Source organism: Pyrgilauda ruficollis, unplaced genomic scaffold, assembly GCF_017590135.1.
Source record: "Pyrgilauda ruficollis isolate IOZ18807 unplaced genomic scaffold, ASM1759013v1 scaffold137, whole genome shotgun sequence".
NCBI classification, from domain to species: Eukaryota; Metazoa; Chordata; class Aves; order Passeriformes; family Passeridae; genus Pyrgilauda; species Pyrgilauda ruficollis.
Window position 1 is genome coordinate 1063996 of NW_024512210.1, and position 23222 is coordinate 1087217.

At 39.6% G+C, this 23222-nt stretch overlaps 1 protein-coding gene across 2 annotated transcripts in view; it reads left to right on the forward strand.

Annotated features, from left to right (window-relative positions):
* Positions 1 to 1891: 1891 nt before the first annotated feature.
* The window catches only part of TGFBR1 (transforming growth factor beta receptor 1), a 34625-nt gene continuing 13294 nt past the window's right edge, over positions 1892 to 23222 (forward strand). The window contains exons 1-5 of one of the 2 annotated variants that reach the window (XM_041459511.1): positions 1892 to 2091; positions 9082 to 9333; positions 9718 to 9960; positions 15968 to 16198; positions 22610 to 22777. In XM_041459511.1, the coding sequence (XP_041315445.1) occupies positions 2004 to 2091; positions 9082 to 9333; positions 9718 to 9960; positions 15968 to 16198; positions 22610 to 22777 (982 nt within the window). In that variant the 5' untranslated portion in view covers positions 1892 to 2003. The remainder of the gene's footprint in view (positions 2092 to 9081; positions 9334 to 9717; positions 9961 to 15967; positions 16199 to 22609; positions 22778 to 23222) is intronic. The other variant, XM_041459512.1, reaches the window with a different exon arrangement.

The following is a 23222-nucleotide window of genomic DNA, read 5'->3' on the forward strand; positions in this document are numbered from 1 at the left end:
GGACTGAACCTGGAGCTCTGAAAAAAAATCCTTCACCATGCTCTGCTTACTGGTCCCTGCCTTCCTTCAGAGACATATTCTGTGACCCATCCTTAAACCCAGGAGATCTGCAATGGGGAAATAAATAGTGGATTTTTTTTTTTTCCCTGAGCATATAACTTCCTTAATTTATAGTTTCAATGATCTATATGAATTTAAAAGATGTCTCAGGATTTGAGCAATTTATCTGATTGCTTCAGTGTTTCTTCCTGATGCTAGTATATTTATTTGAGGATTAGCCCTCTAAGTATTTCTACATATGGATAAGTAAGAACGTGTTTGCCTGGCGTTGTCAGCTTCAGTAGTTCATTACAGCATGAATCTATATAAAATCCAGACATTTGGTTCAACATCTGTCATGAAGTGCATGTCATTAAAATCTTATTTGGTGAGGAAAAATACAACTAGTATGTGTTTATGTATGACACTGATCGTTGTTCAGAGAGAAAGGGGAAGAGAATGAATTAATAAATATTTACCTCACTTTGAACTATGACATTATCAAGATTCTTATCCAGGTGAAGTATACTGTAGCAGCAACAAAGCAGTGTTGGCTGAATAACTGCTAGTAAAAGGGAGGCAGGAGATCAGCGTGCCATGGCAGTGAATGTGGTTCTGGAGTGGGGAGAGCGCTGTCCTGAACACTGTGAGCTGGGAAAGCACCATCTGCCAGCTGCCGAGACAGCGCACGGGGCTTGCAAGAGAGACTGCAAGTAATGTGGAAAAACACCTCTGATCTTCATGACTTGGCCTATGACGAGAGGGTCACACTGCATGCAAAACAAGCAACAAAGGGAGTATAAAAGCATATGCTGAGAGAATCTGAACTGATTCAGGATCTGGACACAACAGTCAGATATTGGAGCTGGCGCGGTGGGTGGATTCCCAGAGCAAGAGGTAACTGCTGGGAGAAAGGTTACCTGATCCCAAGAGGGAAGAGGAGAGCCTCTCCTCCTGCTCTGCCATCCATGCAAAGCTAATAAAGCTGTGGTTAGAAATAACAGCCTCAGTCACGGTCATTTTCTTCACGAGGTACATCCCAGTTGCCCCAGGTTTCAAGATTCAAGGTGTACCTCAGTATTTGGCTATTTGGACTGGGCGAGTTTGCTTCCAACTCCCAGTTAACTTCTGAAGTCACATGCAGACTGTGCAATAAGCTGGCAGCTACACCTGTCGCCTGGCACCGCTCTTCCCTCGCACGGGGACAAAGCCTGTGGGCTCAGCGCTGCTGCGGGAGGGCAAACCCTCCGCTCCGGGACTGGCCGCGGGACTCCGCAGGACTGGCCGCGGGAGCGCCGGCCTGTCCCGTGCCGCCGGGAGCTGGCAGGGAGCGCGGGGAAGGAGCGGGAGAGCGGGGAAGGAGCGACCGGCCCGGGGTTCCGCACGGTCCGCCTGCCCACCCGCAGCGCCTCCCGAGAGGAGCAATTCCTCCGCTACCGCTCCTTTCCTCCGCTCCGGAGGCAACTCGAGGGCTGCCCACAGATTCCTGCACCTGCCCTCCAGCGGGGCCGGTGCCCCCGGGGCTCCGCAAAGCAGTGCTGCCAGCGCCTCAGCCGCTCGCCCGAGCGCTCTCAGAACGCCCAGGGGCAGGGAACCTCCAAACCCAGCACGCGAGTCCCTTCGGGATCTGCGCCGAGGGGAGGCCGAGGGTCCGCCCCCGGCCCAGGCCTGCCCTGCCCTGCCCTGCCCTGCCGGGAGGGGGCGCCGACGCCCCGCCCCGCGGCCGCTCGGGTCGCGCCCCGCTCCCGCCGCCTGTTGTTGTCGGGGCTGCCCGCTGCCGCCGGGAGGCGGGGCCGGGGCGCGGCGACCAATCAGGCGGCGCCGCCGCTGCCGCGTCGGTGGCATTCGCGGCCGGAGCGGGCCGGGAGGGTGCACGCAGTGCGAGCGCCGCGCCGGTCCCTGGGCGGGTGGAGCGGACGCGCGTCGCGAGGCGGATCCTGACTCCGGGGAGTCGCGGCTGGGACATGGCGGTGGCCGCTCGGCGGCCGCGGCGGCGTCCCTGGGCCCTGCTGTGCCTGGCTGTGGCCGCGCTGCTCTGCCCTGCGGCGGGCGGTGAGTGCGCGGGGGGGGTGCGGGAGCGGAGGGAGGCAGCGGGCGCGGCGGTGGCGCCCGGGGTGGGGGTGCGTGAGGAGAGCGGCGGGGGGGGGGGGGGGGGAGGGGGGGGGGGGGGGGGGGGGGGTCCCCGCCGGTTCCTTTCAACAACATGGCGGAGGGGCCGGCTGGGGCGGAGTCACCTCCCCCCACCCCCGGTGTCCGAGCCCGGCGGGGACCGCTCGGCCCTTTGTTGGCCGGGAGCGGCGGCGGCTCCTCGCGAGGGGCGGCGGGGAGGGCTCCCTTCGGCCCCCGCCGTTGCTTCCTCGCCCCCGCTGAGCAGCGCTTCGGGCGATGTCTGCCCTGGCTAACTTTGTGTCCCGATGTCTGCCCGGCTGGGTGCGTGTGGCCATGGCCCGCGAAGGCAACTCAGGTACCTGGAGCTGGCGGAGCTCTCCCGTCTGTCTGTCCGCCAGCCCCTGAGAGCCCCCCGGCTCCTGGGCGAGGTGCGCCGGCAGCGGCAGGAGCGGCAGCCCCCGGGCCGCCTCAGGGCGCTCGCAGCAGTGCCCGGGAGGAGCGGCCGGTGCAGAGACGTGTTGAATGTCCCCCGTCGCGGAGGTGACAAGGGGCTGCCCCGGCTGTGCTGCACGCCGCAGCACCGTGTGCTGCTGTCGCGGTGGTGGGGGGACAGGTGAACTTTGGTCCAGCACGCCCTCGCCTGTGTGTTCGGTGAGGATCGAGCCGTGTGGAAATTATATGTTAGGGTGAATATTGTACAGTGAAACCGTTGTGTTCCTCCCGTCTCCTGTACCTGTGTTTTTTTTGTGAGAGAGATTTGGTATCAGAGCTGTGCTGTTGCAGAGCTAATGCATGAAACATTGGAGTGCTTAACAGCATTCATAAATACAAGATTTGGGTAGTTTTCTTTCTTCGTTTTGGTTTTTTTAAATGTTCAGGTTGTTCCATGGTTAGCAGTTTGGGACATATGGCCTCATGGATTGTGTATTGCTTTGGGTTTTAAAGAGGAAGTGGAGAAGCACCACAACTTTTTCAGTTACAGCTTTGAGACATCCCTCAGTCTGGATCTACACCATGCTGTACATAATTCAGTCTAAAATAGTACTCATGCTAGAAAAAAAAGTTACTTAAAGCATCACTTGCTATACTAACATGTAGTGTTAATCACCCATATTCTTACTGAAGGCAATGCAGAATCTCTGATGTGGAAACAGTGAAATCAGTTTCTTGTATTCTTGAAAAGGTATGGCAGGCTTTAATAATTTAAAGCTTTCTTACGTAACGCACTCAGTTTAGATATTGAAGGAAATTTTAGCTCAATTTGAGCTTTGAACTTTTTCCCTTTTAGTGCCTCCCATCAATCAACAGTTGTCCCTTAATCTGGGGCATGAAATTAAGGTCTAAAAGACTTGTGTGAAAAAAAAGGCAACAGACTTCCACACGAAACCTTATGGGTGGAAGTGGTGGCCTACTATCTTTTGTTTAAAAAAAGAGAAATCTTCTATGTTCAATGGAATCAGGAGAAATCCAGGGTTCCTGATCCATAACTCATCCAGAGGCCCTGGTATGGGTAAGGCAGTTAATTTGCCTGAACATTGTAGTCTAAGTTGATAAAATAATTCAAGGTATGATTTGGCTACTAGTACCTCTTATTGTGGGTTGACAGAAGTTGGGCATTTTCTGATTGCCTCTGCTAAGGCTGTTCTGCAATGTGCTGATGTTACTGTGTGGATGAGTTGTCTTGCGACATGGTTTATACGGGGGTCAGGCATGTAATGAATCCCAGCAGCTAGCTGAACAGTTAATTTTTAAGACAGAGTCTGAAAATAAGCTTTGTGGTTTTCACTGTGTAGGCCATAGTCTTTAGTCTTCTGAAGTTTGGGGAAGTCACCACTTGGAAACTCTTGTATTCAGACAGTTGCTTCTAACTGCAAATAAAGATACCAATCTGATATGGTGGAATAAATTTAAAAGTACTAGTAATGATCTTTCTGTTTTCATAATGCTTGCAAAATTATTATCTGGGCTTTTAATTTTAGCTTTCTTCAGTTAGTTTGGGGTTTTGTTTTTTTTTTTTTTTTTTTTTTTTTTTTTTTTTTTAAAGAATATTCTTCTACCAAACAAGAAACAAATGGTTACTGTATAATGTTCTAAGAGGCATGAACATATCTTTGGGTAGTGTTTTGGATAGAGGGCAAGAAAACTAAAAGTGCCATTTGGCACCTACATTGCAGGGAATATAATATCACTTTTTCGAAGTTGGGATTTTACACAAATAGTTCGTCTGTTTTCTTGAGTGCACTTTGTTTGACAAGACCTGCTGTTTGCAGGAAGGAAGTTTTGCTTAACAAACATGGCTGAAATCTATGTGCAAGTTTTCCTGAAGACTTGATACCCAGTGCTGTTACTTTACAACAGTGAAAATTAATTAGTGCCTTTGTGAGAAGAATGTGTTAGTGAAGGTCATGAACTATTGAGGTTTTAAAAACGGTACCTATGTCCCAATATTTTAAGACCTAAACCTTTTTGTATCTTGAGCTAAAAGAGTTCACAGATGAGTCAGGTGTATTGTTTGATGGGATTGTCTGAATTACAGAAGCTGACATTGGCACTGTTATGTATTATGGGTTTTTTTCCTTTGACAAGTTTTATTGAACAGGGAAAGAACTATCAGTGAGCATTACAGCCCTCTTGCTCATATCCCTAAAAATCTGGTTTTGTCTCTTGCGCATCATAGCCTTGCTCCTTTATCCCTTGAACCTCTGCATCTTTTGGAACCAAGAATTGTGATTGCTCTTCTGGTGAAGTTCTACTTTCTAGTGAAATTTTTACTTCAAAATTTGTATTTTCCATGTAGGAACATTTATAATACCACAAGAGAAGTGGTTTTTTCAGCAAAATGTTGCTTTTGGGTACTGCAGCTGTTTGTCTTTCTTTAATTTGTAAAGCTAAGACATATATTATTGAAGTATTAACAATGTAAAATTGTTAATTGCTTGCAGTAAGATGTGAGTTTGCGGTTTTTTAGAGCACCCCACAAATTTTAACTTTGGTACTGCTCCTTGTTAGCATCCTTTCTTTGTAAGCCGATGTTTCAACTTACAATTTCCAACTAAAATTCTTTGGCCGAAGGTGGTGTTCTGCACTAAACTGTCTGGTGGAAGTAGTGAGGCAGGATGTAAACACATGTTATGTAGTTATTCATAGTGTTTTATGTAACTAAAAAAAAGTCTTTCTGCAATTTTCTTTCTTCAGAAAGACAACAGATACAAAAAAGACTGTTTCAGTAGGTAACAGTCTGGTTTTGGTACAAATTTGTAAAAGTTTTGTGGTTAGAGTGTACTTAATTCTCTGTTCACATTTTGTATATAGTGTTAATATCTGAACTCCTGGGAGCCAGCTGATTTTAAGTCTTGTCAAGCTGCATAATTTCAGGGTTTCATTTATGCAGCCAGCTTGCTTTACCCTCACTGGGGGCTTTCCAGACTGCAACATTCATGCAAGAGAGACTTGGTAAATGAAAGGCAAAACTGTCAAACTCAGAGTCTGAGCAACTACACAAGTAATGGTATTCAACACAAGATGTTAATCTTGTGGTATGAGATACGAGAAATATGCTGTTGATAACTTGTATGACATGATAATGTCATAATGCACACACCCCCACTTTCACAACAGCATTGTCTCACTGTTTATTATTTTATAAGATAGTCAGTCTCAAAAAGCAGAAATTACTATGTAGAGTGGTAATGGTGCAGTGACAAAATGCAATGCACAAGGAACTACATTGCTGTGTTGACCCAGTTTCTGCTCTTGGCTATGTCCCTGATTGTCTGTATGACTTCCAGTGCATTCGTCTAGCTGTTTGTACTGTCATTTCCCCAACCTTGTATCATTTAAACAAACATGAACTTTCACTAGTTGGTAGTGGAGTTTCATGCTAGTTGTTCCATCCAAAAACTCTTACAATAATTTAAAAAAATATAGTTCTCTGCCAAGGACAGACATGATTGAAAACTTTTTTACTCTTCTTCAGTAGTTTTGAAAGTGTTTTTTGTGGTAGTAGATTTAAACAGTGTTTACCAAATGCATTGAAATGTTTTTTACCTGAGAGATTACTGGCTCTGGAAGATCAGCTTACATCAGAGTTGTCAGTTTCTCATCCGTTTCTGTTGTCATTCAGTACTAGAAATGTATGTATTCATTAAAGTGAGCATGGAAATCTGACTGGCTTCTGTCTGAGTTTTTAAAATTACTGTAACATCTCTTTGGGAATAACAGAGACTACTTGGATGAAAAGCAAAAAATTCTATCTCCAAGAGGACAACAGTATGGGATTTTGTTTTTCTTTTATATCAGCTATAAGTGAAAACACTTCCTTATAGGAATTAAGTGATTTAACTATAGTTGGTCATTGACACCTCATGCTGATGTTAAATCTCATTTATGATGTGTTTGTGTAGTTGTAGTTTATGTTCTTTGCACACAGATAACTGGAGAATTGAGACATAGGCAAGGATATTCCAATTCCTTATTTCTGCCTTCTGGTATGGATTGTTGCTGAAGATGCTGAATTACTCTACCTTTTACTAAAACGTGGAAATTCTACCGTTACTTGCTCGAGTTGGAAGGCATGAAGAACTGTTAAGTTGCCAGAGTAGGAAGGGGGCTGAAGCATTTTTAATGAGTTGTTGGGTTTTTTTTAAGAGTGTGTCCACTAGAGAGCAGCAAAAACCTGTATTGCTAGAAGCTTTGCTATTCAGCTGATTAGGCATTGTTTTCCCTTCTTATGGGAGGGGGAGAGTAGCTTCAGAAGGGAGTAGTGATTTATTTATGCCGAGGAAATCATTCCGATGTGTGTGACAGTGAATTGTGTCTCGTCAGGAGACGAGAAGATAGTGGCATCCAATCAGAACAAAAGTGTAAATTTTATCAAATTGCACTAAGTGGGAATTCTGTAGCAAAAGAGAGGTGGGAACAAAGTGAATGAGGAAGATAGGACACAAAATGCTTTATTTAGTCATGGTTGGAACAGTGTGTCTCTACAGCCTCACAAGACGAGGAAGATGAATAAGTGTAACAAGAGCAACCCAAATGTAATTTTTCACCTCAAGTAACTTGGCCTCTGCACAGTGACTCAATGTAAATATATCTCACTCAGTATCTGTCTCTTGTAGGCATTCAGATGCATGTGCAGTTGTGATAAGCCACAATTACTGTCTAGTAGAAAAAAGTTACAGATTAAGCAGGTGAGATAAAGGTGTGCTCACTTTAAAAGTTGAAATAGTGTGTGTAAATATTTTTGGAAACTTTTAATGGTTTGTGTATATTGAAAAATATTTGTTCAAGCATGAATTACCAAAGGGACAGCAACATGAAAATAAATGTTACATTTTCTTGTAGTTAAACTCTGAATAATAAGACTTGCCTTACTTCCCTGATGAGGCAGGGAAAGGTGTGCAAAAAGTGATGCTGTTAAGCTTTACCTTCCTGAATGCCAGTTCTCATTTCATCTACCTTCTAATTATTTTCTTCAGTAATCTTCATTAAAAAAAAATAAAAAATTCAAATCTCATTTATAGGGTTTTCTTCCTCCCCTTTTTCTGACTGGTCTGTGTGCTGGTGAATCTCTCTGAAACAAGGTTATCTTTCTATACTGGGTCCTAAGAATTTGATCAGATCTCTTCAGTAGCAGTAGAAGATGATTGGCAGCAATATGCTTTGATTCAAAATCTTGGGGGAAGGGGCTGTTTTAAGAGGATGTTTCTCAGGATTCAAACTTTGAGATTACATACATATGTATTTGAGATCAGATTGCCATTTATTTAAATCCATGATAACCAGTGACAGAGAGGGGTGTAAAATCTAAGGCAATCCATGTCGTTGTATTAAACTTTTGAACTTACGTGAAACACCAGATTTCATATTTGGGGGACCTTTTGATTACCACCTGTTAATCCTCATCCTTTTGGTGAGCTTTTGTATGTAGCCTTGAAAGAGACTATTTTTATGGCTCAGGACATTTTTTGCTTTTTGATCATAAATGTTGAAGATTTTAAATTTGTGTAAGTTCTGTATTTTAATTTTTCTGTGTGCATGTACACAAGTTCTAGGCCAGCTTTTGCTCTTCACAGTTGAACAGGTGGATCAAGGTGTGTTGATATTGTTGCTCCTGCACAGTTTTCTGCATAACTTTGGTGCAGGAAGGAGTGCAGAAAGAAATTAGAAGTTGTAGTCTTCCTTCTCCAAGAACTTCTGCAATGTGAAGAATGAAACCTGATCATCATAGAGTGATTAGCCTGTCATTCCTGCTTCCTTCCCCATGCTCTCTCCTTTACTATTGCAGTTGATAGCTTTAGTAAATCACCACCTTGAGTAATGTAAGAGAGTGTTTTTGTGTGGCTTCATAAATAACAAGTCTAAACCACATTCTGCTTCTGTGAAAGGATCATGCAGGGTTTGGTTTTTAATGAGGATTAAGCTGGTATTTGCCCTTTTGGCACAAAATGGAAACTATCAAGTAATGCATAACATACTAATCTTGGGTAACCAGCAGCATCTGATTTGTCACTTACTCAAGCTGTACCTGTGGTTATTGTCAAAAAAAAAAAGGCATCATTTGTATTTGGTTTGAAAATAGCAGTCTTGCATGCAGTGTTCTTTTGAAAGTCTAGAACTTTTGTAGGAGGAACTGTAGTGGTGCTTCTTTACCTGTAGGAACAGCTGGGATTTTAGCCTTTGTCTTTTAATATATTATTGTGTAGACAGACATGACTTCAGATCTAAATTTTACTTTCTTCTGCTCATCTCCCAATTTTATTGTCCCACTGAAAGGCCTAGTAGCATTGTTGTTTTTTTTTTTAGTGTTGCTGTTCTGTGTTTATGTAACTAAAACAGCCTCCTAGCATTCTGAATTTGTATTTCTTTAGTCATTCAAATTGCTTCTCAGCTCAGAACATGAATACTAACATTAATGTTTTTTTCTCAATACAGAATTAGAGTGTTACTGCCAGCTATGTACAAAAGACAACTTTACGTGTATGACAGATGGAGTATGTTTCGCCTCGGTAACACGAACTGCAGACAAAATAATGCGCAACAGTATGTGTATAGCAGAAATTGATCTGATTCCCCGAGACAGACCATTTGTTTGTTCCCCCTCCACCAGAGATGGAGTCCATACTGTGTCTCATTGCTGTAACACACCTCTCTGCAATAAAGTAGAACTTCCAATTCCAACACCAGGTAAGGGGGTTGGGATTTTTGCTCTTTTGTTTTTGATTTTTTTTTTTTTCATTTTTTCAAACAAAGTTCTGTAAGAGTGGAAGTGTAGGTAAATTTGAAGGCCTAAAGTACACCTTAGATTCTGTAAAGACAATTTCATGATATTTGGACAAGATTTCTTATCTTTTGGATAGGGATGTTAGGGACAGTTTTGAAGACTTAAATGAAAAGTGTAAATAAACACGCTGCATTTGTCCTTTTTAGTACTTACTTTGATTTTGAAAAAAGTTACTGTGCAAAAGCTTTAACAAACGCATTAAAATAATTTGAGTATCACTGTGGGATACTATAAGTTTAGTATAATAAAAGGAAATTAATGGTTTTATAATTTTCTTTAACTTTCAGGCCCTACTCCAGAAAAAACAGCTTCTAACCTAGGACCTGTGGAACTGGCTGCTGTCATTGCTGGACCTGTCTGTTTTGTCTGCATTTCACTGATGTTGATTCTATACCTTTGTCATAATCGTACTGTAATTCATCATCGTGTGCCAAGTGAAGAAGACCCTTCACTGGATCGTCCCTTTATATCAGAAGGAACCACTTTAAAGGATTTAATTTATGATATGACAACTTCAGGTTCTGGGTCAGGTAATGTGACATTTCTAGTAGTAATTACTCTGTGCTTAAGAGCCTTGTAAGACATCTATTTTTTTTTAATATTGTCAAATCTACTTAAACTTCTAATTAACAGGAGAAAATACTAGAAAAGCAACTTCCATGTACATTCAGTTAACATCAGTGGAGATTGAATGTATAGAAATAAGTGAAGAAAAAGAATCACTGAATTGTTGCTGCCCTTCCTTATCATTCTCAAAGCAGCCTGATTTATATAAATTATATAATTCAGGGAATATCGCAGTCATCTATTGTAAACATTTTGTGTTCTGTAGGGCTGTCATGTACCTTTTTTGTTCTGTTCAGCCTATCTAAACAACCATCTTGTGTGGTTTTTAGATAATTTTGTAAAGGGTGTTCTTTAGCTTTAAATTGAAAAAATAATTGTAGCTGTTGGTGTATGAAGAATATTCTGAGTTAATATTTTACCAGTTTTTTCCTTACAGAAGATATTTTTCAATTGCAAATAGCATTTCTGTATATAGAATGGATGCAATATGCAGACCATGTCTGATGAATGTCTGTCCCTTGATTTTGTGGTTTTTTGTTTTAATTCTGACTTGAAGAGGTGTTGCTCTGGAAAGATGAGGCATTAGTCTGTTCACTGCATAGAGTTTCAGCTATTGTAACTCTGACCATTAATTGCATATAGGATTATTGTGGTCTGTGTCATAGAAATGTAGTTTAATAGGTGTTGTTAGGGGATGATGTGCCAGGTAAATCATTGCATAAATGAATTGATCTTTGGTCTATGTTAGGGGGGGAGACATCAAATTGTGTACTGCAACCTTTTACCAACCTCCTACTATATAAAATTTAAATAATTTAATATTGAAAATATTTCCTACTACTTGCAAACATATGTGTTGAAACATCCATGCCCTTTCAGAACGCTTTCTACAAAGAAAGACTGGTGTTTGATTCTCAACTGCTGTATCTTTTTTTTCCCCAGAACTGGAAAAAATTTAAACAACAAAACCCAAGCATCTAGGTCGTTTTTCTTTTCCAAAGACAGTAACTGGTAAAACTGTTTCTAGTCCATTGCTTTGTCAGTAAAATCAATGTAACTTGCTGAACATGTTTAAAATCTAGATCAAACATTAATTTTAGTTATGTCTTTTCTAAAGAATGTGAGTTTGCACTAGATGTGTAGGTTGTTATGTTTCAGCTGAGAAAGCTGTTGTGTGTTCAATAAGATTTGATCCCGATAAGGGTAAGTTGTTCTCTGGTTAGAGCTAGAGTTTTAGTAATTTGTGTTCATATCCATTTTCTCATTTACTAACAGTCAGATGATGAAAGTGGTTACTAGAACTTCCAATATATTGGGCTAGAGCTTGATAAATGCAAATGCTGGGCTTAGGTCTCTAGTTGTGTTTGTTCTAGGAGGGATATGCTGTAGTCACAGATATAGATAGCATAGAGGAGTCAGAGATGCACATATCATGGAATCCAGAAAGGTTTGATATATAACTGTTACACTATTAGAAGTGTAACACTCTGTACTTACTGTCTGCAGATCTAGACTTTTCCCAAGGAAGGCTGAAAAAAATTTCTAATTAAAATTCAAACTTAGTTGTTAATTGGTCTTTTCATTCATTATCAAGAATAATCCTCTGTTTTTTCTTCTGGCCTTCTTACCTGTAGTGATTCCAAACCTCTCTTTTTGTTTGAGAACTCTGGAAGTACTCCATTAGAATAAGCTCTTGAAAAGTGGAGAATCCAAGTTGAAAGAAACTTATGATTATTCCTCTGGAGCACATGGCTAGAAACTACTGACCCTTCCCTTGCCTATTTGCAAATTACCCTTTAAGTAAAAGGAGCATGCTAGGGAATTGCTAAGCTTTCACAGCTGAATTCAGGGCACTCAGGCTGGTCTAGACTCCCAGAGCACCTGCCCTACTATGGTATTTGAACATTGGCTACTGGTGGATGCATCCAAGGAGGAAAACCAAAAAATGTGGTTGAATTTGACTTATCCCTAAGGGAGCCTCTTCACTAATTCGCTTTTATGCTTGAAAGGCTGTAAAACAAGGCTGAATGTTTCCTTAAAAGGAATCTTTTAACTTCAGCTGTGGTGAGTTCCATGTTGTTGAGCTATTTGTAAGACCAGTATTAGTCTTACTTAGTTTTCTCTACTTCACTTTGATTATGACAGTGAAATAGGAGATGCTTCAGGTTCTTACTTTCTGTAACATTGGCATTGTGTGTATTTGCAATGACTTGTGTCACTTTGACTCAAAATCAGTCAATCAATGCCTATACAAATTCACAGTGCCCTAGCACTTGAATTGATAACTTTTGTGTGTCCTGAAATATGCCTGCAGCATTTGAATCTCATGTAAATGTGTATTTTAGGCCAGACTTTGTGTTCAGCACATTTAAAGTTGAGAAGACTGTACCTTTATGGAATATATTGGGGGTAGAGAAAAGGGTCTCCAAAGGGAGAAAAGTCAGAGCTGCTAGTTAAAACAGTGCTTAACCCTGTCAGAAGCTGAACTGTCTGAAAGGGATGACGTTGGGACAAGAGGTTGCCAAAACACAATGGAAATATACAAAATGGGCAAAATAATCCAGACCCAAGAGACACAGCTAAGAAAATGTTTAGTTTGGTGATGCAAAAGCTATGTTCTGCTCTTAAATTCATGCTGAGAGACCAGAAAAGCTCATAGTAAAATAAAAAAGATGCTACCAATTTTGTAAATTCAGTATTCTCTTATAAGTGTATAAAACAGAGAAATAATGAGAAGTCTAAAAATGACCTTCCTATTCAGACCAAAAGGGAGTAGGATTCATTTGCTGTAATGATGCTAAAGCTGCTATTAATTATTCGGTCTTGACTTAACATTAGTGTTGCCATGTTGTTCCATGACGAACCAGACCTGAAATAAGGAGATACTCCATGGAAGGAATTAATGAAACATCTAAAATAGACCCTTCTGGCAAAGCTACAGCTTCTAAGAGAAGGATTTCAAAGCCTCTTGGAGCTGAGAATGATTTTCAGATCATGATGCAGATCTCTAAATATCAACTACATATTGAATAGACAGATGGGGACGCCCATCTGTTACTGTCTTAACTCACAAATGACAAAGTCACTTAATTACAAAGGAGTAGGAAGAATTGCCAACAACGAGGAGAAGCTTTGGATGGTGTTGGTAGGCAACTTCCAGCAGGAACTTACGCTATTTAGTAATCTAAAGGGTCACAGAAATCAATGCAAAGTTGAGTCAGTTGAAGTGAATATAAAGCTCCTTAAAAAACTATTTTGCAATTCATACAAGCTTGAAGGGAATAAGATTTTTCACAGTTCATGGAATGTTTTGGGTTTTTTTTATTAGTCATCAGAGATAGTCTTCTGTATAGAGACTTATGAACAAGAACAAAATTCTAGCCCCTACTTTTGTTGGCTACCTGTAGTGCTCCAGAACTTACTTTCCTGAATTATCCAATTTAGTTACAAACTCCTTATGCATTAGAAAGTCATCGCACTAATCAGAATACTCTTAATATATGGAAAAGAAAATGAACTTTCTTTTTTTGTTAGACTTGCAGAAGGATTTTATGATATTTATACTTTATGATATAAGAAAATGATAATGAAGGTTTCAGGAATAAGTTGGATGACCATGGTGTCAAGGATGACCTAAATACAAGGTGTCAGACACTGAGCTGCTGTTGAATTTAATATGGGCACAAATTTTCTTGTTCTCCTGATTGGCAAACTGGCTATCATCTTTCTTCATGCACAGTTAAAAGAAGGTGTATCCAAGAGGTTGGAGTACAGTTATGCCCAATGTGTATGTGAAAGGATGAGGCTGTAGCTGTCTCCTGTGAGATGTTTTTCAGGCAGTCTGGTTTACAGTACAGCAGTTGCTCAAGTTCCTGGTGATACAGGGCTGTGTATCTTCTATAGCGAAATGAGGAAATTGCTCTGTTACAACAGAAAGTCTGTAAAGAATTGCTATGAATGCAAGATAAATATGGAATCCAATCTTCTAGAAGAAGCAGTAGTAAAGGCAAGATTAGCTTCAGATAAACAGAAGCAAGTTGAATCTTGTAAATATTGTAAAAATAAATGTAGGAGTAAGTGGATAGATCACAGTAGAGTTTTTATCCTACAGTGACATGTTAATGTGCTGAATGGGAGTTTGTAATGTGAAATTGAAATGCATTCTGTCTAGAAGGTTTAGAGGTTAGTATATGTTTAGCTGATATCCTTGGATATATATGTTAAATAAGGAGAGATGTCTATAAAAGGTGGAGGAAGTTGAGAGTAGTGCATCTGAAAGTGGGAATATACAAACAGTTTTCTGATACAACTGTATGGCCTATCACCCATTTCAGGTACACAAAATCAGCTAGTATTTGACATATGCATATAGATTTTGCGGTAATGCATAAATTCTAAGGAAGAAACTTTCTCTGACAATCAAGTAAAATTTTACATTTTGAGGGTTTAGTTTGATCCTGTGGTTGTTTTCATCTGGCCTCTTCTGCATTTCAAAAGTCTGTTTATAAGGAATGAAGATTAGGCTTCTCAGAAGAGCTTATATAGTTTGGGCATGCAGCACAATTCACCTGAGGACTATTACAGCAAAAGTTTTAACTTCCTCAATATAAATTATTACAACACTTGATTAAATTATTACAAACAATGATTAAATTGCTGGTATGGTGTACACTTTTTTTTCCTTCCTGTCTTCATGTAGGTATGTTGTCAGCATAGACCATGCAGAAAATTCCTGTAGGTGTAAAATTTTTGAGGAGCTGTTCTGAACACTGCAGTGTTTGATTTGCTCTTCTCAGGCTGAGACACAAGCATGGTGATGCTGCCAACCAGTTTAGATGTCCTTCTAGTGCTGCTGTTAGCAAAGACTGTCCAAAGGTGGACAAGAATTAATTATCTGAGCTATTAGTTGGATTTATTTTTTATAACATAAGGAAATGCAGGTGTTCTGTCAGATATTGGAACAGTGATTATAGAATAACAGATTACTTTGTCAAGGATTTGGTTAAAGTGAAATAATCCTGTACCAAAAGAGCTTATCTTAAGCAGATAACCTGGCTGATGTTTTCATCCTGCAGTGTGGTGTCAGTGTAGAATCCAATGACAAGCCCTGCAGTTACAGCAGGAAAGATTTAAAATAAAAAAAAGACCAGCCTGGTTGAGAGATGCCAGTGCTGCTTGTTGTATAAAACTACTGAAGTGTACTGAAGAGGTGCTCTATATTGAAAGCATGTAAATGTTCCAAAGCTATAAAACCTTGATGAATGTAAACATATTTCTAAATTATAATTACAGTGGGATGCACAAGAATGGCCTGTAAAGTGGGAAGCTTGCATTACAATGATGTTTTCCTATTTTACAGTGACTGAGGATTATTAAGATGCTTGGCACACTTGGGCATGAGTATGGATTTTCACCAGTTGGTGTTGCTGATAAGTGTTGTTTAACTAACTTAGAAATGGACTACCTAGTGATAAGCCAAGTAAATTAACCAGTAGCAAAAGTGCTCTTAAATTGCTTTGCCAGGAGAGGTATGGGCAGATCCTTTTTCCAAAAATAAACAAAAAAAACTCACTTTAATCACTAACAAGCAGCCCGAAAGAAACCCCTAAACCTGGGTTTAATCCTGACCGCCTCATCATTGCTTTTTTTTTTTGCATTTAAATAAAACTTTAAGTCTCAGCAAGTGACAGCATTCCTAACTGAAAGAAAGTTTGTGTTGTGCTTTTGATAACCATAGAAGTAGTTTGTAGCATAATCTCCGTGAGTACTTGTTAGCTGACCTTTTAAGGGTGAAGGCAGAGTCTTACCTATGTGCTTCCTAGCAGCCCTCAACAAGCAGTTAAAATCTTAGAGAGTATGTTCATTCTAAGAGAAATACCCTAATAGAAATAGGATCTCGTATTCAGTGTGTGGGATAAGTACTAATTCTGTAGTGTGATATTTAAGGTAAATGTAAAATCTTCTTTTTAGGTTTACCTTTACTTGTGCAAAGAACAATCGCAAGAACTATAGTACTTCAAGAAAGCATTGGTAAGGGTCGCTTTGGAGAAGTCTGGCGGGGGAAGTGGAGAGGAGAAGAAGTTGCTGTGAAGATCTTCTCTTCAAGAGAGGAACGGTCATGGTTTCGAGAAGCAGAAATTTATCAGACAGTTATGCTACGCCATGAAAACATTCTTGGATTTATAGCTGCAGACAACAAAGGTTGGTGACACTACGAATTTGTTTTGCTGATTCTGCATCTGGTCAGAATAGACAGTGCATGAAGGAAAAAAATGCTGTGAGGATCCATTTAAGAGTAGCAAAAAATAGTTTTGTTACTGCAGGAGTTCAGGGTTTGGCACACTTTTCATACGTTTAATGAAGGAAAAAGTACATTATCTCTTATTTTGGAAGAATAGGCTTTGTTTAAATTTGTTTGAAATGCTTTGGTATCAAAAAAGAGATGCCTTATCCTGTGAGCCCACACATCTGCTGAATACTTGTACCTGTCATTACCTCATAGCCTAATAATATAGACGTGTGGGACTGAAAGAGATCATGTCTCATCCTGTTTTCCTCATATAAAGTAGGAGGTACAAGATTTATTCTTAAGGTTGAGATATAAGATGTTATTCTTTTAGAAGTCTGATTAGAAAATCTATTGCAAAACTGGAATTAATGATTTGTTTCTAGTAGTAAAAAACTATACCTGCTTCCTGAAGCTCTCCTGATAAGCCTTTAATCATCCAGTTAGAGGAACCATTTTTTCAACTTTGATTTGCTGTGATTTTGGACAGATTAAAGTTTCTTGGATTTTTCTGCAATTCCAGTAAAGAGCTAAGAATCTGACAAAACCCAAGTTTTGAGTTCCTTTCATTAAGAGGAGCTAAGATATTAAGATGCTGTTTCATTCAGTTATTTTCATCTGAAATTGCATGTTTCATCACAAATGCCATTTGACTTTTTTGTGAAGAAAGCATTAACAGAAAATTCTGTCACATTAGGGAGGAGTCAATAATTCACACACATGCTGAATTTTTAAAAGGCTGTCAGTTTTGAGAGAAATTCCTAAATGGTTTTAGTGAGGGTCAAGTATGTGTGTAAAGTGCTTATTAATTACAATTAGATGAATTTCAAGTTTCTATATAAATCTGTAGAATAGGAAGAGAATCCAAGAGATTGTGCAGAACACTTCTCCAGGAAAGGGTTGCGTAAGTTAACTTGCTCCTAACAGATATTTGTGCAACTTTTTATCCTCCAAGAGCTTGCAGATCAATAACATACCAGGCAACTTTTTCCTGCAGCTTACTATGCTTACCATGAGAAACTGTCTTATTTTCATGCCTGGAGTTGTATTTGGTATTACCAGCACCTGCAAGAGCTTGAGTTTTCTCTGATTGGCCTAGGGGAGTGAGTATCTGGAGCCTGGGTTTAAAATTACATCGGCTGCATTAAAGCCGTAAATGAAGAGCTATCTCTGCAAAAGCTTTAGCTTCTATTTCTCATTTAAAAGTATAAAGAATATATTGTAATACCATAGTTGTAACTTTTCACAAAATCATCTGTAAGTATACAAGTGTCTCATTTTGCCTGAAACCTCCAGGTAGTTTGTCCCAAAAATACATTTGACTGCTGTGAAGAGGAGGTATGAGGAAGGTTTCCTAAATGGGTGGGTTTTTTAAATAATTTCTTCCTTGCTGGTTTGTGTTGCAGATGCTATAGCATTTGACTTGGTCATCTTTAGTTTCCTTGTATTATGATACAATGTGATATGAAATAGTTTGTTTTTTCTCTTAATATGCTTTATGCACAAAGAAGAAATCCTTAACTGATAGGTCACAGCATTATTTGAGGTTTTAGATCTTCAGGGTAAGGCTCTTGTATTTTATTGAGAGCTAGTTGGTATCTGGTTTTTGAAAAATAGATAAAATTGTGCTTTGAAAATGCCACTATTCTTGACTGTGTTTTCTAACAGTATTGCTGTCTGAGCAGATGCAGAAATCTGTGTTGTTGTTTTTAACCCATCAGTGCAGAATTAATTCATAGTATAACCTTCTACGTTCTCTCACTGAGGAGATATATACACACAATTTGCTCCCTGGGCTAAGAATTCAGTCCTGAATATTAAAAGTGGTTAATATTTCAATTCTTGTTTAGAATACTTCAGGCCACCTATATCCCATTAAACAAGAGAGCATAGAGGGACCATTATGGGGGTAGTTCTCCCTGTTTAGCAGGTGCACTATCGTGGTACTCCAAAAGGAGAAGGTGTATCACAGCATGGCTTTAGGACAATGACTTAAGAACACCAAAGTGTTCCAGTGGCTTAAGGAACAGTCCTTCATTGTAGATGCTGGTGCTGACTGATGAATGTTTAGATGGTGCCAGGTGCAAGATTATGTATTCGTTCACAGCAGTAATGTCTGTGGATGGTTTGCATCCATTTCTCTGTAGGGCTGACTTTTGAATGTATTCAGGAGTTACTACAGTGTAGCTGGAGTGCACAAAGTCATTAGACTGCAGGAATCTGTGTGTCTGAGGTACTGCAAAGATAACTGCACAGATACAGGAGTACTAGTCATTTCAAAATTAGCAAGGGACTATTAAAAGAGCTGTAGAACCAAGGCATGCTTCAGTTCTTGCTGCTGCTGAAGGCATTAATAAGGTCTTTACTTTTACCTCAACTGCAGTTTTTCACAGCTGCTGAGGAACATCTGGCTAGCTATTTAGTGTAAAATTGGTGGAAGGGGTTCCTTTGGGTAGGAGGGTGTGTTTAGATTAGAGCTTGTGACTGAACTGCTGTCTTCACTCCTTTTTCTACCACACTCTTCAGACTGTCCATGTGCCTTAATGGCACGTTCTCTTCTACTTCCCCAGACCTGTGTCATGTTCAGAAGGCTACAGGACCTGGTCCAAGCTGTCTGCTTTCCATCCTGTAATCTACTGGGAAATAGGTGCTACAGTTAAGACAGCTTGAGGGCTGAGAAGGAATGAATTATTTTAATTGCAGTTGTGGTCTGCCTGACAAGCTCTTCTGTGTTCTGGGTAGTTCTTTGCATAGTGAGTATGTGCTAACTTCCAAATTCTGCTAGGTCAGGGAAGTTACTTTCAGGGCCATGTGTTGTCTTGTTTTGTACCATCTAAACACACAGTTTGTTTTGTGCGTGGTTTTTTGTGTTGTTCTTTCTAACCCAGTTACTTGAAGTTAGAGTGTATAGGGACTACTTAACTCTATTAAGTATAACTCTACTTAACTTACTATTCTAGCAAAAGAGTAGTGTCAGGAACCACAGTTCGCAGTATTAAAGGTTTCTCTGCATTAGCTGGCTGTAATCTTAACTGTCTGTAGGCAGAATAAAATAAGGTGAAGTCTTGCACTGCACACTTCCAGATAACTTCATGCACTAAAATACCTTGACTTCTCCATTCTTTCCCCTTAACTGGAAGCACACTCCCCAGTATGATAGTTTGATTCAGTCAGAACACCTTTCATGGTAAGTGGCTCCCCAAAAGTGATGTTAAACAATATTCTTCAAAGAAATGAGCAGAATTCCTGACTCCTGAGAAGTAATATTTCAGCCATTTATTCATTTTGAAGCTCTGGCTTTAGCCTGAGAAGGAATCTGCAGAGCTCAAATGCTTTTCATCATTGAGTCAGATGACTGTATCAACATGATAGAGTCAAGCTGTTAATGCTAACAAGACACCAGTCATGCTCTAGTCACTGACAAAAGTGCTATCTCCCTGAATATCTCATTTCTAAGAGATTTCTCATTGGAGATCCCATCTGAATCTGTTCTTTTCACTGCTTTTTCCTGTTTTTTTTTCCCCTGATATTACATTATCTATGTGCCAAAAAAGGCTAAATATCTGCTTTGAAATACTTTGCTACATAACACCACAGAAAACATTTTTGTTTTGCTAGTGTTGATGTGGAAAAAAAAAAATTTTCACTTAAGTGATTCTAGTCAGTTGAATTTTAATTGAAACTTGATTATGTATTTGATATAGCAATTGTATAAATTCCGTTCTTCATGAGTCAGCTCTACTAAGACAGATTTTGCTTGAGCATTAGTAATGTTTTTCCCAAACTGTAATCAGTTTCCTGACAACAAATCTGAAAGCTTCTTTTCTCAAAATTTCAATAATTATTTGGAGTTAAAAATTAAAATCTTTTACTTCTGAGTGTTCTTGGTGATATGAAGTGCTTTCAGGTGTCTTGAAATAGCTGAAATAACCATTATTAACCTCTTAAATATGTTTCCAATAACACATATAAACTTTTTGTAAATTTGGAATATTCTGAAATTGAGATTCTTGATCATTGTGAGTGGATAAACTAAATTAGATTACCTAATCATGGAAAGCTGGGCTACTGTATGTAATTACTATTGAGTATAATTACTTTTTCCTACCTGATAATGCAAATCCTGTGATTGAAAGCTTCATGGCAGATGCTGTTTACTCGGCAGCTAAAAATACTCAGGTATTTTACAGGTCAGGTTAATTATTGCTTGGTAATAATCAACTACTGTCAACAGAATAAGAAGACTTAAGTTTATTGTAGTGTGTTCTGCTTAGAGTGCTAAACAAATGTATGGTTTGTCAAATGTGGCAAGGAAAACATAGTAGGTCCCTTCTGATAGCTGGACACTGGACCTATTGCTGCATTTCAGCTTGCCTGTAATTATTTATATAATTAGTTTTGATGTAGCACTGTCCCTTCTTAAAATCTCGTTGAAGGGTCACAAATATGGCACATAATAGGAAAGAATAATGGTTCTTCTCAGACTGGATGGTAAGCCCAGCTTATATTTCTTCTTTGGAAGGAAGGTAGAGCTTGAATATGAAAACTTGCAGGTAATACACAAGATAAAGCTGAACAGAAGAGTCTGTAACCAGCAGCATATTCCCCTCTTAGGAGGAAATGTAGTGTTAAGAAGAGAGGAACTTTATGCAAAGGCACCATAGTCTTGAATCAAAGCTGTGATAGTTCTTCAGAAACAGACATCTTTTATAGAGCTGTTTAAACACAATAGGTCTGGTAGACTAATTAAAATTAGTTTTGTTTCCCTCATTACAGCTAAGTGTCTACTACAGACACCAGAGTTCTCTTTCCATTATGGGAATTGTTTGAATGTGTATTAGTCTTTTTCCTACCCTGAAGTATTTGGAGGCCTTTCCATTTTGGTGGATTTTTTGATTTTTATCTTTTATTTTTAGATTTTTTTAATGGCATCACTGACTTCCCTAAAAACATCCAAATAAAAGGGATGTTTGCAAGTTTGCCCACCCCCACCAAAGTGTTAAGTTAAAGATAAGCACAAGTGTTTCTATAAAGGTAGTTTCTGTCAATCTGTAGAGCAGGCGTGTTGTGCTTCTGGCTTTCTGACAAGTGTGTTCTTTGGAAAGTAAAAATTTTTCAGTATGTTTGCAATAGGAAGTAAGTTCTGAACTTCTTTCCCTTTTTCATGTTCGTCATATTCCTGAGCCATCTTTAGAGACTATCACATAATGAGACATCTTTCTGACTTGTGCTGAGTGTTCTCTCTTATTCTGAGGGAATAGGGGCTATATAATTCAGGCTAGGAGTCCAACAGATGTCTTTTATGGGATAACTGCTCTTCTAAAGAGATGAAAGATTGTTCTGTAAAACTAGCTGGCTGTGAAAATGCTTTTCAAGTCTGCCACAGAAGAGGTGCTTTTATAACACAACAAAATTGGAAAACTATTCAGTGGCAGGATTGTTCTTTCCTAGATATATTTCTGCTTCTTAGGTAAAAAATGCTTTTGCTCCCCTCTTGATTTGAATTCCTTTGATAGTGTTCTTTCTGTGGCTTAAACTTAAAGGTATTTTGTGTCACTGCTTTAGTAATGTGAACAATTAAGTTCTCATATGTCATTTGTATGCCTTGGGACAGCTATGAATGTATTGTGGCCCATCTTGTTTGTCATAGTTCAATCAAAAGTCATACAGCAAACTGATTTCCTCAGTGTTTTTTTGCTTTCTTTACCCTTGTGCCTTCTGGAAACCTCCATTTTGGCCAGCAATTTGGAGGTCATCAGAGGTGGGATTTAACTTTGTATCTGATTGCTGCTTGTAAGCTTCTATTCTAGGAGGAAAAATCCACTGTGGGAATTGTCTGATAGGTTATGGGAAGACTGAAGAAGTTACGGAGCAAAGTTTAAAATGCTGCCTTTTTTTTTCTTTTTTTTTTTATGATTAGCATGGACAGTATTGTGCTGGGATTAGTTTTGTATCATGCATTCAGCACTGTTCCCTGTGCCCCACTCTAGCAGGAAACCTAGGGAAAGGCAAGGCCTGTCTAGTACCCTGAGCAGTTCACCCTGAATATACACCTCAGAATTATAGTGACATCAGTTTTTTATGGTTTGTGTTTTAATTTATATACAATAGTCACTAAGCGTTTCAGAAACTCTCCCATGGTATTATCAGCCTTTGCAGAGGCATTAAAATGTTACAGGAATAGAAGAGCCTAATAGTAAGAGTCTAATTTACAGAGGTTACTTGCAGACCATAATTTGTACTTCATAGGTGTTGTATAGAAGTGGAACATACTGTTTATTTGTCGTGTGTGTATGTGTGGTATTCATGCCAGTTTTATTTTGCAGACAATGGTACATGGACTCAGCTGTGGTTAGTGTCAGACTATCATGAGCATGGATCACTCTTTGATTACCTGAACAGGTATACAGTAACAGTGGAAGGAATGATAAAATTAGCTTTGTCCACTGCCAGTGGTCTTGCTCATCTGCACATGGAAATTGTTGGCACACAAGGTAATCTTAGAATTATTCTGCTTGTCATGTGGTTAATACTGGTTGTTTTTTTGGTTTTTTTAATGACACATAAGTAGCTCGTTCTACTCTGTGATGATTTCCAAATTCACAGAACTTCTTAATTTGAAAGGCTTTTTGCCTTCTTTTCTCTGGTGTTGGTATTGTGATGTAACAATCCTTCCTACAAAATACCTGTTAAAAGGCACCAAGTAATGGTACATGTAGCACCTTCTTAACTTTGAGTTGAGACAATGTTTGAGTAGGATGTGTGTGCAATAAATACTTGCAGGAAGAGGGAAAGGAGCAAATGTGGCGTGATACAGTAAACATGTTCACTTTCCTGAACAGCCAGACAATCTACAATGAATGATTTCAGGAGGTACCCTGGTGCACATAAAGTTTTCCTTCAAACAGAAGGAATTCTGTTCCTTCAAACAGAAGCTTG